Below are 13,365 nucleotides of genomic sequence, written 5' to 3'. Positions count from 1 at the left end.
GGACCTCGTGGCGCAACGGTAGCGCGTCTGACTCCAGATCAGAAGGTTGCGTGTTCAAATCACGTCGGGGTCAAACTTTATTACTCACCTAGAAAAAAATCCCAAACAACAAAAAATGTGCACTTTCTCAAACCAGCACAGAGGGAGAATCCCATCCGGCTTTATCTTTCATCCTGCCTTCTTATTTATTCATACATTTCATTAATGTGGTTCAAGAGCGAAAACAAACAAACAAACACGATATGAGAATAATTGTGTTAAGATGCATCACATCACCACCCTGCTGTTGATTATTTTACTACAACAGCACAACCCTAACAAGTACTATGTATTTTAAGTCAAATCAAGTTAAGCTATAAATAGACATATAGACTCTAATGACTAATGGATGAGTAGATAAATGAGTTTTGTGAACCACTAACTCACTTAAGTACCAGGTAATAATCTGCAAATAATAACATTGTTCTGTGTACATGACTTTAAATAGAGGTGAGAACCTAAGTAACTGTACATGAGGTGCACCAGTGAGTAGTAAGTCAAGTCAACTCAAGTCAAGAAGCTTTTATTGTCATTTCTATCATATATAGCTGATGCAGTACGCAGTGAAATGAACCCTGGTGGTACATCACCCAACATAAAGCTACATAACAAAACACAGAGCAAGGACAAAAAGTAAGATCCTCACCACATAAAGTGCATCGTGTGCAACCGACAAAAAACAGTGCACACAGACAACACACAGACGACAGTGTGGGACAAATACACAAATACACAAAACACAAGATAGTAAGGTATTAGTATTAATATTAATAATAAAAAGAGAGAATGAAAGTACATGATCATATCGCCATCTGGTGGCCAAGTTACAGACTGTCGATTAAAAGTAGTGTGTGTGTGTGTGTGTGTGTGTGTGTGTGTGTGTGTGTGTGTGTGTGTGTGTGTGTGTGATTTCTAGATGCAGGTTAAATATTGTTAAGAATAAGAATACATCAATGTGCCCAATCTACCCCATTTTGCAAATGACGTTCTAGGATGTTACATCACACACTGCACACTTTATACATGCGCACAATTCTGTTTTTTTTATTTTTTCACTACTATAACTTTCTACATATCTAATTTATGTTTTGTGTCTTTGTCTGGTTTCTTTATATCCTTAATTTAGGTCATAGGCTGTCTGGAGGATTCAGGGATGAAGAATTTCATTGTATGGTGTAACAGACGCTTGTGTGCAATATACTCGATTGCTGTCAATTGCGCCAAACCTGGAGACCTCGTGGCGCAACGGTAGCGCGTCTGACTCCAGATCAGAAGGTTGCGTGTTCAAATCACGTCGGGGTCAAACTTTATTACTCACCTAGAAAAAAAGCGAATCATTCGTCTCCACACCCCAATGTTCTCTACATCTGCCTCTTTCACCCCAACTGCCTGCATGTCTTCTCTCACCACATCCATACACCTACAGCTTACAGTCTGTAACCTGTCCATCTGATGGCACTAATACGATCATGTACTTTCATTCTCTCTTTTTATTAATACTACTCACTGGTGCACCTCATGTACAGTCACAAAGCAAACAGCATTGTGGACGACCCCACACACCCGTCACACACACTTTTTACTCTCCTGCCATCAGGGAAGCGGTTCTGAAGCATTCGGGCCGCCACATCCAGATTGTGTAACAGTTTCTTTCCTCAAGCCATCAGGCTCCTCAACAAACATCTGAACTGAACTCTCTCTCACACACACTTACACACAATTGTGTGACTAATCCGCACAAACCGGACTCAACACACACTCATACTCACTTTGTGTGACTGATCTGTACAAAGCAGACTCAACACACATCATACACTTCGTACAAACCGGACTCAACACACATCATACACTTCACATACCCATCATTCAGTACCACTCACACTAATCATTACCACAAAATGTTTACATGCCGTTTTTTGCACATATTTCGGGATTTGTTTTTTTTTGCACAATATTCTGCCAACATCTTTCTGCCACTGTTCACTTTATTTTGATTGCTGCTATTGTTGAACTGCACAATTCTGTTTACACACGAGGTCCTATGCGGATTCCAGGATTGGCGCAATTGACAGCAGCCCCCTTAAACCACAGCAATAAGATCAGTGAAATTTATTAACAGATACAAAGGTGTACTTTTAATCCGTTTACAGTTACTTTCAATGTTATGGAACAGTCAGGACACAAGTTAGGCCATGTTATAAGACTGATATGGCAGCAATGAACAGTAATTTGACCTTTTTTACTTGTTTCTCACCTTATTTTGTTACGACAGGTTTACTGGCAGAGCTATTTTGTGTATTGTGTATTGTCCTGCACTGTCCTGTGTTGTCTTGCACTGTCTTGTTTTGTCTTTTGCACTGTTTGCACCAGTTGCACACATGCACTTTATGTGGCGACGATCTTTCCACTAGTTCTTGGCCCTGTGTTTTTCTGTTTCTGTGATTGTTGTTGTATGTAGCACCTGGGTTCTGGAGGAACGTTGTTTCATTTCACTGTGTACTGCATCAGCTATATATAATTGAAACGACAATAATAGCTTCTTGACTCTTGACTTGACTTGACCTGTATTTACAAACATCATTACACAAATATAATATATTATTTCTTTAAAACGTTTTACCTGGTACTTCTGCAACTTAATGGTTTATAAAGCTTATTCATCTACTCATTCATTAGTCATTAGAGTCTATAAGTACAGGAGCATCTCAATAAATTCTAATATCATTAAAGAGTGTATTTATTTTAGTAATTCAATACGAAAAGTGAAACTTGTATAATATATAGATTCATCACACACAGACTGATATATTTCAAGTGTTTAGTTTTTTTAAATTTTGATCATTATGGCTAATGAAAACCCAAAAACATCTTTAAATGGTCATCACTAAAGAAGCTGCTGTTCAGAGTGCTGTATCCAAGCACATTAATGAAAAGTTGAATGGAAGGACATAATGTGGTAGAAAAAGGTGAAACGAAGCTCATTCAGAAAGTTGGGAAGATTCACAAAGAGTGGACTGCAGCTGGAGTCAGTGCTTCAAGAGCCTCCACACACAGACGTATCCATGGGCTACAACTGACGCATTCCTTGTGTCGAGCCGCTCCTGAACCAGAGACAACGTCAGAGGTGTCTTACCTTGGCAAAGGACAAAAAAGACTGGACTGCTGACCAGTCGACCAAAGTCGTCTTTTTTTTCAGATGAAAGGAACTTTGTATTTCATTTGGAAATCAAGGTTCCAGAGTCTGGAGGAAGAGAGGAGAGGCACAAAATCAAAGTTGCTTGAGGTCCAGTGTAAAGTTTGCACAGTCAGTGGTGGTTTGGGGAGTCATGTCATCTGCTGGTGTTGGTCCACTGTGTTTTATCACAGGGTCAGCACAGTCGTCTACCAGGAAGCTGACCAGCTTTATGGAGATGCTGATTTTAGTTTTCACAGGATTTGGCACTTGCCCACACTGCCAAAAGTACTAATACCTGGTTTAAGAACCATGGTATCTATGTGCTTAATTGGCCAGCAAACTCTCCCGACCTAAACCCCATGGAGAATTTATGGGTTATTGTCAAGAGGAAGATATGAGACACCAGACCCAACAACGTAGCTGAAGGCTGCTATAAGAGCAACCTGGGCTTCCATAACACGTCAGCAGCATCACAGAGGGATCGCCTCCATGCCATGCCGCATTGCTGCAATAATTCGACCGACCGAGTATTGAGTTCTGTACATGTACCTACTTTTCAGTAGTCCAACAAATCTTTTATTTTTATTTTTTATTGGTAGTAATATTCTAATTTTCTGAGATAGTGAATTTCATTAGCTGTAAACCAAAATTAAAAGAAATAGACACTAGAAAAATATCAGTCTGTGTGTAAATCTATATAATAAGTTTCACTTTTTGTATAAATTACTAAAATAAATAAACTTTTTAATGATATTCTAATTTATTGAGATGCACCTGTCTATTAATAGCTTAACTTGATTTGACTTGAAATACATAGTACTTGTTGGGGTTGTGCTGTTGTAGTAAAATAATCAACAGCAGGGTGGTGATGTGATGCATCTTAACACAATTATTCTCATATCGTGTTTGTTTGTTTGTTTGTTTTCGCTCTTGATCCACATTAATGAAATGTTGTGAATAAATAAGAAGATGAAAGATAAAGCCGGATGGGATTCTCCCTCTGTGCTGGTTTGAGAAAGTGCACTTTTTTTTGTTGTTTGGGATTTTTTTCTAGGTGAGTAATAAAGTTTGACCCCGACGTGATTTGAACACGCAACCTTCTGATCTGGAGTCAGACGCGCTACCGTTGCGCCACGAGGTCTCCAAGTTTGGCGCAATGGACAGCAATCGAGTATATTGCACACATGCGTCTGTTACGCCATACGATGAAATTCTTCATCCGTGAATCCTCCAGACAGCCTATGACCTAAATTAAGGATATAAAGAAACCAGACAAAGACACAAAACATAAATTAGATATGTAGAAAGTTATAGTAGTGAAAAAATAAGAAAACAGAATTGTGCGCATGTATAAAGTGTGCAGTGTGTGATGTAACATCCTAGAACGTCATTTGCAAAATGAGGTAGATTGGGCACATTGATGTATTCTTATTCTTAACAATATTTACATGCATCTAGAAATCAGTTCACACACACACACACACACACACACACACACACACACACACACTACTTTTAATCGACAGTCTGTAACTTGGCCACCAGATGGCGATATGATCATGTACTTTCATTCTCTCTTTTTATTATTAATATTAATACTAATACCTTACTATCTTGTGTTTTGTGTATTTGTGTATTTGTCCCACACTGTCGTCTGTGTGTTGTCTGTGTGCACTGTTTTTTGTCGGTTGCACACGATGCACTTTATGTGGTGAGGATCTTACTTTTTGTCCTTGCTCTGTGTTTTGTTATGTAGCTTTATGTTGGGTGATGTACCACCAGGGTTCATTTCACTGAGTACTGCATCAGCTATATATGATAGAAATGACAATAAAAGCTTCTTGACTTGAGTTGACTTGACTTACTACTCACTGGTGCACCTCATGTACAGTTACTTAGGTTCTCACCTCTATTTAAAGTCATGTACACAGAACAATGTGTTATTAATTTGTAGCATAATAACTGGTACTTAATCGACTCCCTGCTCTAATCACCTACACCTGTTCCCCATTACCTTTCCCCTTTATAAGGTCCCGATTTCACCTCACTCACTGTCAGATCTACTTGTTGCCATGAGAGATCTACTGGACTTCCTACCACTAGTATTCCCCGTACTTTCATGCTTTGGAGGAAGCGCTCAAGATAGGTTTGCCTTTAGCGGTTCACATTGGCGATCATCCCTAGACTACCCATCAGCATTACGGATTATACCCGCATTACGGATTCTACCTGCTCTCCGGTTTCGTACTTCGCCTCAGCCCTCTGCCTTGTATATGTTCAGACTAAATAAAGACAAGGTGTTTAACCACACTCCAGTTTCCGACTCTTGGTCTATCTGTGACAGTTTTAAAAAGAATAGCGACAAAAAATTAGCGCCATGTACCAGTGAGCTGCATCTAAGGTGAACTTTTTTTCGAAAAGTCCCGCGGGGCGACTCTTGTGGTCGTTGTGGGCGACCTGGTGCCCATGTCAGTGACCCCTGCATTAGAGTCTATATGTCTATTTATAGCTTAACTTGATTTGACTTGAAATACATAGTACTTGTTGGGGTTGTGCTGTTGTAGTAAAATAATCAACAGCAGGGTGGTGATGTGATGCATCTTAACACAATTATTCTCATATCGTGTTTGTTTGTTTGTTTTTCGCTCTTGAACCACATTAATGAAATGTATGAAAAAATAAGAAGGCAGGATGACAGATAAAGCCGGATGGGATTCTCCCTCTGTGCTGGTTTGAGAAAGTGCACATTTTTTGTTGTTTGGGATTTTTTTCTAGGTGAGTAATAAAGTTTGACCCCGACGTGATTTGAACACGCAACCTTCTGATCTGGAGTCAGACGCGCTACCGTTGCGCCACGAGGTCCGGTGCGGATTCCAGGATTGGCGCAAGTGACAGCAGCCCCCTTAAACCACATCAATAAGATCAGTGAATTTTATTAATAGATATAAAGGTGTACTTTTAATCCGTTTACAGTTACTTTTAATGTTATAGAACAATCAGGACACAAGTTAGGCCATGTTATAAGACTGATATGGCAGCAATGAACAGTAATTTGACCTTTTTTACTTGTTTCTCAGACTATTTTCATTAATATTCAGTTACAGTTTCCATACTGAGCACTTCATCCCGTTCATGGTTCATACCCACTCATGCGTGTTTGCTCAGTTCCAGATAAATTTCCCCTTCCTCTTCTAATAAACTGACTTCTTCCAAAAAAAAAAAAAAAAAACACGGTTATGGCGATTTTTAATCATTGACCTACATGAGAAAGAACAAGCATTAACGGTGGGTGAGAAGGTCTGGGGTTCAGTCAGTGTTCCAGTTCATCTCAGAGGGGTTCAAGGGGAGTTGAGCTGAGGGCTCTGTGTAGGACCCTCGAGTTCCTCCACTTTAATCTTCACTCTGTGAGCTGGTGTTGTGCATGGGGGCACGGTCATGCTGGAAACAGATGTGTGAAGAGAAAATTGTGGTTGGGCAACAAATTAGTGAAGAATCAGTCACACTTTCGGCCAGTAAGTGTAACAGGGCTTTATGTTTAATGCAATAAAAATATAAAGTGCAATTTGTGGAATAAAAAGAAAAAAGTGCAATACCACATTTTACTTCTTTACTTCTGTATTTTGCTGTACAATAATAGTTTGTATTTTAAAATTTTTAAATTGTAAGTCAAACACACTTGGCAATAAAGCTCTCATATTATTAGTGACCTGATATACAGCTATTAATTATTTACAGATGTAAAAGTTTATAAAATAGCACTTTATTTTGTTATTTTGTTTGCTGAAACATCTCCCCCCTCAAAAGGAGAAAAAAATGATTAAATATACAAAAAAGCTAAAAAAAAAAAAAAAAAGCATAAATAAGCAAACAAATACCCTACAGTATTTAAAAAAAAAAAAAAAAAAAAACACCCCACGAGTGATCACTTTACTAAGTCTGAGTTAAAGACAATAGATTGGACGGAGTATTGCTCATCCATTGCTGTGGCGATTTACTTAATTCATAACATATCAACTATACTTACTAGAGGGTCACTAAACTGCAATGACTAAAAGCCACAAAATAAAAAAAAAAACTAAATAAAACTAGTATTAAGCAATGTCCAAACATCTCCAGCATCAACAGCACAATTATGCTGCTTTTCTGATGCTGTTGAAATCAGTTTCTAAACTCACACACAACTAAAAATCATCAGAAATGTCCCTCATTTCAAAACCTGACTGGAAGCAGATTTGTTCCACTCCGAAAAATACGACAGAACAGACACAAGTAACGAGTCTTTAACCAGTTGGAAAATATCCTAGAAGTTTTATTTGTGACTGCACATACAGATTATAGTGTGTGCAGAGCTGCTTCTCGGAGAAGGAGTCATATCATTTTGGGTAGAAAGACAAACGTATACATGGCAGCTTAGTCATCGTGTTTGAGTTTTCTGATTTTGCCCTTGTGGCGGTCGATCTCGCGCTGCAGGCGCTCGATCTCCTTCTTATGGTGCTCGATCTCATCCTGGTGGTGCTGTTTCAGTGCAGCCAGCTGCTCCTTTTCCTTCTGCCTGCACACACACAAGTAACCGAACAAGCCAAAGGTCAACATTTTTACCTTCATCTTCAACCTTTTCTTTTTAATACAGGGGCCCCTACTGATCCCAGAAAATATTTAGGAGTGATTTACAATTAATCACTTTGAAAAGTGATTAAAAAGTTATTTTGAATAATGAAACCCAAGATATTTATTGCTGCCCCACTAAAAAAAATACTGTCACACCAGAACAATCCATTCAAAGGGAGAACATTAAATAATTGCTGCTCAAATCCATCACTGAACAGTTTCCTTAGAGGGAAAAACCACCAAAAAACATTAAATTAGACTTTCATATTTATTCTCCTTCCCACCCCCCCCACAATCAGTTGTTTTGTTACAGTTTATTATGACAAATTGTCCAATATTTATTATATTAATTCGATGATTTGATGTTAAGACCTAACATCCTAACAATTCATATTATTTCTACTATAAAATAAAAACGATGCAGCACTACACAAACACAGAAGAAATGTGTTTAAGTGTCAGATTTTGGATCAATTCCTTTAATTTGTTTTATTTTAAATAATCCTTTCCCTATTAGTGTATACAGGATCTTATTTATACTTAAATGTGCAGCATTCACATCTCTGCATCAAGGCAGTTTCAGTTTTTTCTTGGCCCAGGACAGGGTAAAGCTGCTTTACATTAGGTTTATCTCCTCACTGCTGTCCTTTGGCAGAACACATCACACTTATATAAAAAATATATATATTTTACCTCTTAAACCTGTTTTATAACACAATTGAACAGGTTCTAAAACCTTTCAGGAGATAAAAACAAAAAAATTTAACTCCTACAGTATTGATTGCAATGGGTTTCCTAACAGACAGGGTGGAAACACACACACACACACACACACACACACACACACACACACACACACACACACACACACACACACACGGAAAGAGTAATAAAATATTCTACAAAAGTAAAAGCACTGTTAATTCAACAAAATTTTACTTAAGTACAAGTGAAGTTACCAGCCTAAAAGTATATCCAAGTAAAAAAGAAGCTCATTTAAAATGTTTTAGGTAAAATAAGACAAGTCCCCCCTTTTTTTCCCTTTTAAATAGCAGGGGGTGGGGGATTCTAGTGTTATTCAAAAAGGACTAGAGGATATAAATATTAAACAAGTTAAAATCTCAAACTAACTGAAGAAATAAAAAAATAAAATAAATAAATTTTGCAACAACAACAACAAAAAAAACCTATTACAATGTAATTTTTGATAGTAAGAGAAATTGCAAATCCAGATTCAGAATTCAGGCAGTGAGCGTACGCATTGAACTTTTGATTTGATGGCATTTCGCTTTCAGCTCAGACTGCACCACTGGTGTCCGTCTTGTCCTTCTTTAACTTTACTGGCTGTAAGTTTAGTGTTTTTGTTAACCATTCAATCAGTTCAAGATTTAAGTGTAATACTTCAGACTAAACATACTTACGTTAAAATTAAGTTACAGACTTTAAAAACTACTTTAAAAAGTAGAAGTAAATAAAAAAAAAAAAAAAAAAAAATTACAATAACGTTATAAATGTTACTTACCACTTCTGCAAAATGTATATTAGGGTTGTGTATTGATTAAAATATTTTATTTCGATTATTCGCATGATCGGCATGAGTTATCTCGTGATTAAACGCAACTTAATCACATTATTCGTTCTACATATACCTTAAATGAGTTTTTAATAATCTAATCGACATGGACAAACCAATATGTAAGCTTGTAAAATGTTTATTATTAGTGAAACCAGACTCAACATAGAGCATGAAGACACAATACTCCTGTAAACGTTTATGTAATTACGGTGTTTTAAATAACGTAAATCATTGGGACACCAAACAAAACTTTGCTATGTTTCCACACGGACGGTTTTAATTGCCGGATTTTGGTGCTCGATTCGAGACTTGGCACATCGATTAAACAAATGTTTACTGATTCAAAATTATTTATCAGTGTTTATTTGTTTTTTTTTAAATATCCAAATAAAGAAAGGACACTGAACAAACGCATGTTTGGTAAGCTTTAATTTTGCCTCTTTTATATTTAATTATTCATATTTTTATTAAAAATTGTCAAACAAATGCAGGCTGCATTATTTGCACGTTAATGATATGAATGCTGTTAAAACTAATTTGCATTAACTTGGACAGTGCGTGTTAAATTATATATGAGAGAGCACCGCATCCTAACCACCAGACCACCAGGGAACCAGTTGAAACAGATTAATAAAGAACCAAATTCCATTAAAACATCAAGCTTCACATCTTTTATTCTTAGAACTAAAAGACAACACCTGTGCAAAATAATAAACAAATCCGAAACATCCTATATGACCAAAAGGCCACTACTCTCATCACCATACCTACCTGAAGTAACGCTCCTCTTCAGCTGCTTCTTTCTTCCCGAAGGCTCCGCCGGCTTCCCGGATAGAGCCGCCACCTCCACCACCTTTACCTGCACCTTTCCCCAGTTCACCAAGCTGTTTAGAGAGAGACGGAGAGAGAAATTATAGAACAATGGCAAAATTATAATTCATACCTAACTCAGTGGTTTACATTCCTGGTCCTGTGCATTTTCCTACAGCAGCCTGTAAATACAAAAAGGCACAGTCAAAGAGAAAAAAGCTAAAAATCATCATCAATGATAATGAACTTCACTTAAATAGACATTAGCGATGGAGAGGAAGAGTCGGGACTCTAAATAATGGTACTGATGCTTATATTGGTGTTTACTCACACAAGTTGGACTTGCATTTTTACCAAAAATGAACCACGTATTAGGAAATAATTACAAAGTAATTTTACGTTAAATCTGCTTCTAAATCTCATTTTTCAGGATCACTTTTCAGTGATTTCTTTGTGAGGTTTAGATTTCAGATGTTTTTCCATTTTATTCTGTATCCAAGATGATGTAACTTTTAAAAGGCCCTATATAAAACAAAAAATTGTTTTATTATATTACTGGACTGACTGGAGAACAGAGGACACTTGTGATAGTCATACTCTAACGTCTAATCAGCAATGTGGTGTTTTGGATCAGGGGTCACCAACATGGCTCACCATATCACCACTTACCAGTGAGCTGCAGCTATTTTTTTTTAAATCACACTTGCATTGGTGTGAATATAAAAATGAAAATATTAAAATATAGATGACTGGATAGAGATAAAAACCATTAGTTATTAATAACAATTAAAGGTAAATTGAGGAAATGTGTTATTTCACAAGTGTGTATTAAACTGGTAGCCCTTCACATTAATCAGTACCCAAGAAGTAGCTCTCAGTTTCAAAAAGCTTGGTGACCCCTGTTTTAGAGGGACCTGCTGGTTTAGGCAGTATTGAGGTGGTCCTGGTTTGTTAACATAAATGTTGCACATGCTGGCCACCGTAGTTTCATCAGACCTGTTCACTGGCAATTTGTCTGCTTAAGGTGTGAGCCACAGGGAATTTTAAACCAAAAGCCTTTGTTATTGTGCGTCATTAGGAGTGTTTAGATTCAGCACATTAATGATGATGGTGATGACCTTGAGTTTGTACTTGTAGCTCCACAATATCATTTATTCATTTACGAATTTCCATGCAAATTATAAATTATATATAATTAACAATATATAATAAAATTAATGTATACATGGATTTATTTATTTAATAAAAAAACAACAAAAAAAAAGCATGTAAGCAGTGAGGCCTGGACCAAAGCAATCCAAGGAACATCCAAAGAGCAGGTTCAAGCCCAAACAGCCACTCACACCCTACACACGTGCCCTATATAGGTGCTATAGACTCAGTCCTGCACCACCCTTATCTAGTTCACTACAGATCCAATAGGAACAAATCCACAATGGCGTCAAGGCTGAAAAGCACAATAGTAAAATAATGACAAAAAAAGTAATAAAAACGCACACAGAGAGAGAAATTACACCAGGCACACAAAAGCAGATACCTGGTCAGAGCTCATACGGATCTGGGTGGTGATATAACTCCTTAATAAACTGCTCCTCAACAACCGCGCCATGATACGATTTAATGTGTCCTTGCGCCACGGATCCAAACACGGAAGCGCTCGCGTGCCTCTTTGAACTTTGTCAGGCGGTGACGTCATAAAACGCGCCGGCAGAAAGAGCCACCTAGTGGTCGTCTGGGGGAAGTTTTTTTTTGTGGGGGTAGTCCGGGCATGAAATGGAAGAAAATAAATAAATAAAAATACAAATAGCAGAATAAAACGTAAAGAAAGAACAGATAGAGTAAGAGGAATACAATTTAAATATAATATAATTGATTCATAATTAATCACATATATAATTGCATTAAACAAGTAAAAAATAAATGTCAAAAAAAGGAATCTTCTTCTTCATCTTTCGGCTTCTCCATTAGGGGTCGCCACAGCGGATCATCCGTCTCCATACCCCTCTGTCCTCTACATCTGCCTCTTTCAACCCAACTACCTGCATGTCTTCCCTCACCACATACATAAACCTCCTCTTTGGTCTTCCTCTTTTCCTCCTTCCTGGTGGCTCCATCCTCAGCATTCTTCTACCGATTTACCCTATGTCCCTCCTCTGCACATGTCCAAACCATCTCAATCACACCTCCATCACCTTGTCTTTAAAACAAAAAGGAATAGACTATAGAATACACATAGGAAGCACAATTTTCATTCTGGATAGCAGAAACAGTGCGACTTATTATGAGCATACCTATTTAAGTGCAGTTGTGCCAGATCTGCAAAAAGCAAAATATTGAGGCAGAGGTGCATAAATGAGGTATGTGGTATATACAGTGTTTGTGGATTTAGAGAAAGCATACAACAGGGTGGAGAGAGAGGAGTTGTGGTATTGTATGAGGAAGTCTGGTGTGTCAGAGAAGTATGTGAGGATGATGCAGGACATGTATGAGGACAGTGTGACAGCAGTGAAGTTTGCAGTTGGAACAACAGACTGGTTCAAGGTGGAGGTGATGTTTGCGGATGATATTGTGATTTGTGGTGAGAGTAGGGAGCAGGTTGAGAAGAGCCTGGAGAGGTGAAGGTACGCACTGGAGAGAAGGGGAATTAAAGTCAGTAGGAGTAAGACAGAGTACGTGTGTGAATGAGAGGGAGGGCAGTGGAGTGGAGCGGTTGAGTAAAAGACAGGAGGTGAACTGGAGGTAGCAGAGTGGAAGATGTTGAGATTTTCATTGGGAGTGACGAGAATGGACAAGATTAGAAACAAGTTTATTAGAGGGACAGGGCATGTAGGACTTTTTGGGAACAAAGTGAGAGAGGCCTGATTGAGGTTTGGACATGTGCAGAGGAGGGACATGGGGTATATTGGTAGGAGAATGCTGAGGATGGAGCCACCAATAAGGAGAAAAAGATGAAGACCAAGGAGGAGGTTCATGGATGTGGTGAAGGAAGACATGCAGGTATTCAGTTTGAAAGAGATTTTAGTGACTTGGTTCTTCGAGTCTCGTTCTTCAAAATGAACAAACCTATTTTGGAGTCATTTAGTTCATTTGGTTCCTTTGCTCAGAAAATTATGTAAAATGTTAGATTTTTCAATGAGCACTTGAAACTTAAACTTGC

At 37.9% G+C, this 13,365-nt stretch overlaps 1 protein-coding gene and 4 non-coding genes across 5 annotated transcripts; 2 read left to right on the top strand and 3 right to left on the bottom strand.

The window, feature by feature from the left end:
- Nucleotide 1: 1 nt before the first annotated feature.
- Nucleotides 2-73, top strand: trnaw-cca. Its single transcript has one exon. It is a non-coding gene; the product is annotated as a tRNA-Trp (tRNA).
- Nucleotides 74-1,270: 1,197 nt separating this feature from the next.
- trnaw-cca lies at nt 1,271-1,342 on the top strand. The gene has a single exon. It is a non-coding gene; the product is annotated as a tRNA-Trp (tRNA).
- A 2,941-nt stretch (nt 1,343-4,283) lies between these two features.
- trnaw-cca lies at nt 4,284-4,355 on the bottom strand. Its single transcript has one exon. It is a non-coding gene; the product is annotated as a tRNA-Trp (tRNA).
- Nucleotides 4,356-6,004: 1,649 nt separating this feature from the next.
- trnaw-cca lies at nt 6,005-6,076 on the bottom strand. The gene has a single exon. It is a non-coding gene; the product is annotated as a tRNA-Trp (tRNA).
- Nucleotides 6,077-7,507: 1,431 nt separating this feature from the next.
- On the bottom strand, nt 7,508-11,902 carry atp5if1a (ATP synthase inhibitory factor subunit 1a). Its single transcript, XM_046860312.1, has 3 exons — nt 11,746-11,902; nt 10,170-10,282; nt 7,508-7,766 (listed from the first exon to the last, which is right to left on the bottom strand). The coding sequence occupies exons 1-3, from the start codon at nt 11,815-11,817 to the stop codon at nt 7,625-7,627; spliced, it is 327 nt and encodes a 108-aa protein (XP_046716268.1). The 5' UTR covers nt 11,818-11,902; the 3' UTR covers nt 7,508-7,624.
- Between the last annotated feature and the right edge of the window lie 1,463 nt (nt 11,903-13,365).

The sequence above is a fragment of the Silurus meridionalis genome, chromosome 10 (genome assembly GCF_014805685.1).
Source record: "Silurus meridionalis isolate SWU-2019-XX chromosome 10, ASM1480568v1, whole genome shotgun sequence".
Lineage (NCBI taxonomy): Eukaryota > Metazoa > Chordata > Actinopteri > Siluriformes > Siluridae > Silurus > Silurus meridionalis.
The sequence above is the reverse complement of the archived record's forward strand: the minus strand, read 5'-3'. Positions and strand labels throughout refer to the sequence as shown.

Coding starts and splice junctions, on each gene's coding strand:
- atp5if1a (XM_046860312.1), bottom strand. CDS start 11,817: ATGGCGCGGTTGTTGAGGAGCAGTTTATTAAGGAGTTATATCACCACC. Junction 10,283..11,745: donor TCCGTATGAGCTCTGACCAG/GTATCTGCTTTT, acceptor CTCTCTAAACAG/CTTGGTGAACTGGGGAAAGG. Junction 7,767..10,169: donor GAAGAGGAGCGTTACTTCAG/GTAGGTATGGTG, acceptor GTGTGTGTGCAG/GCAGAAGGAAAAGGAGCAGC.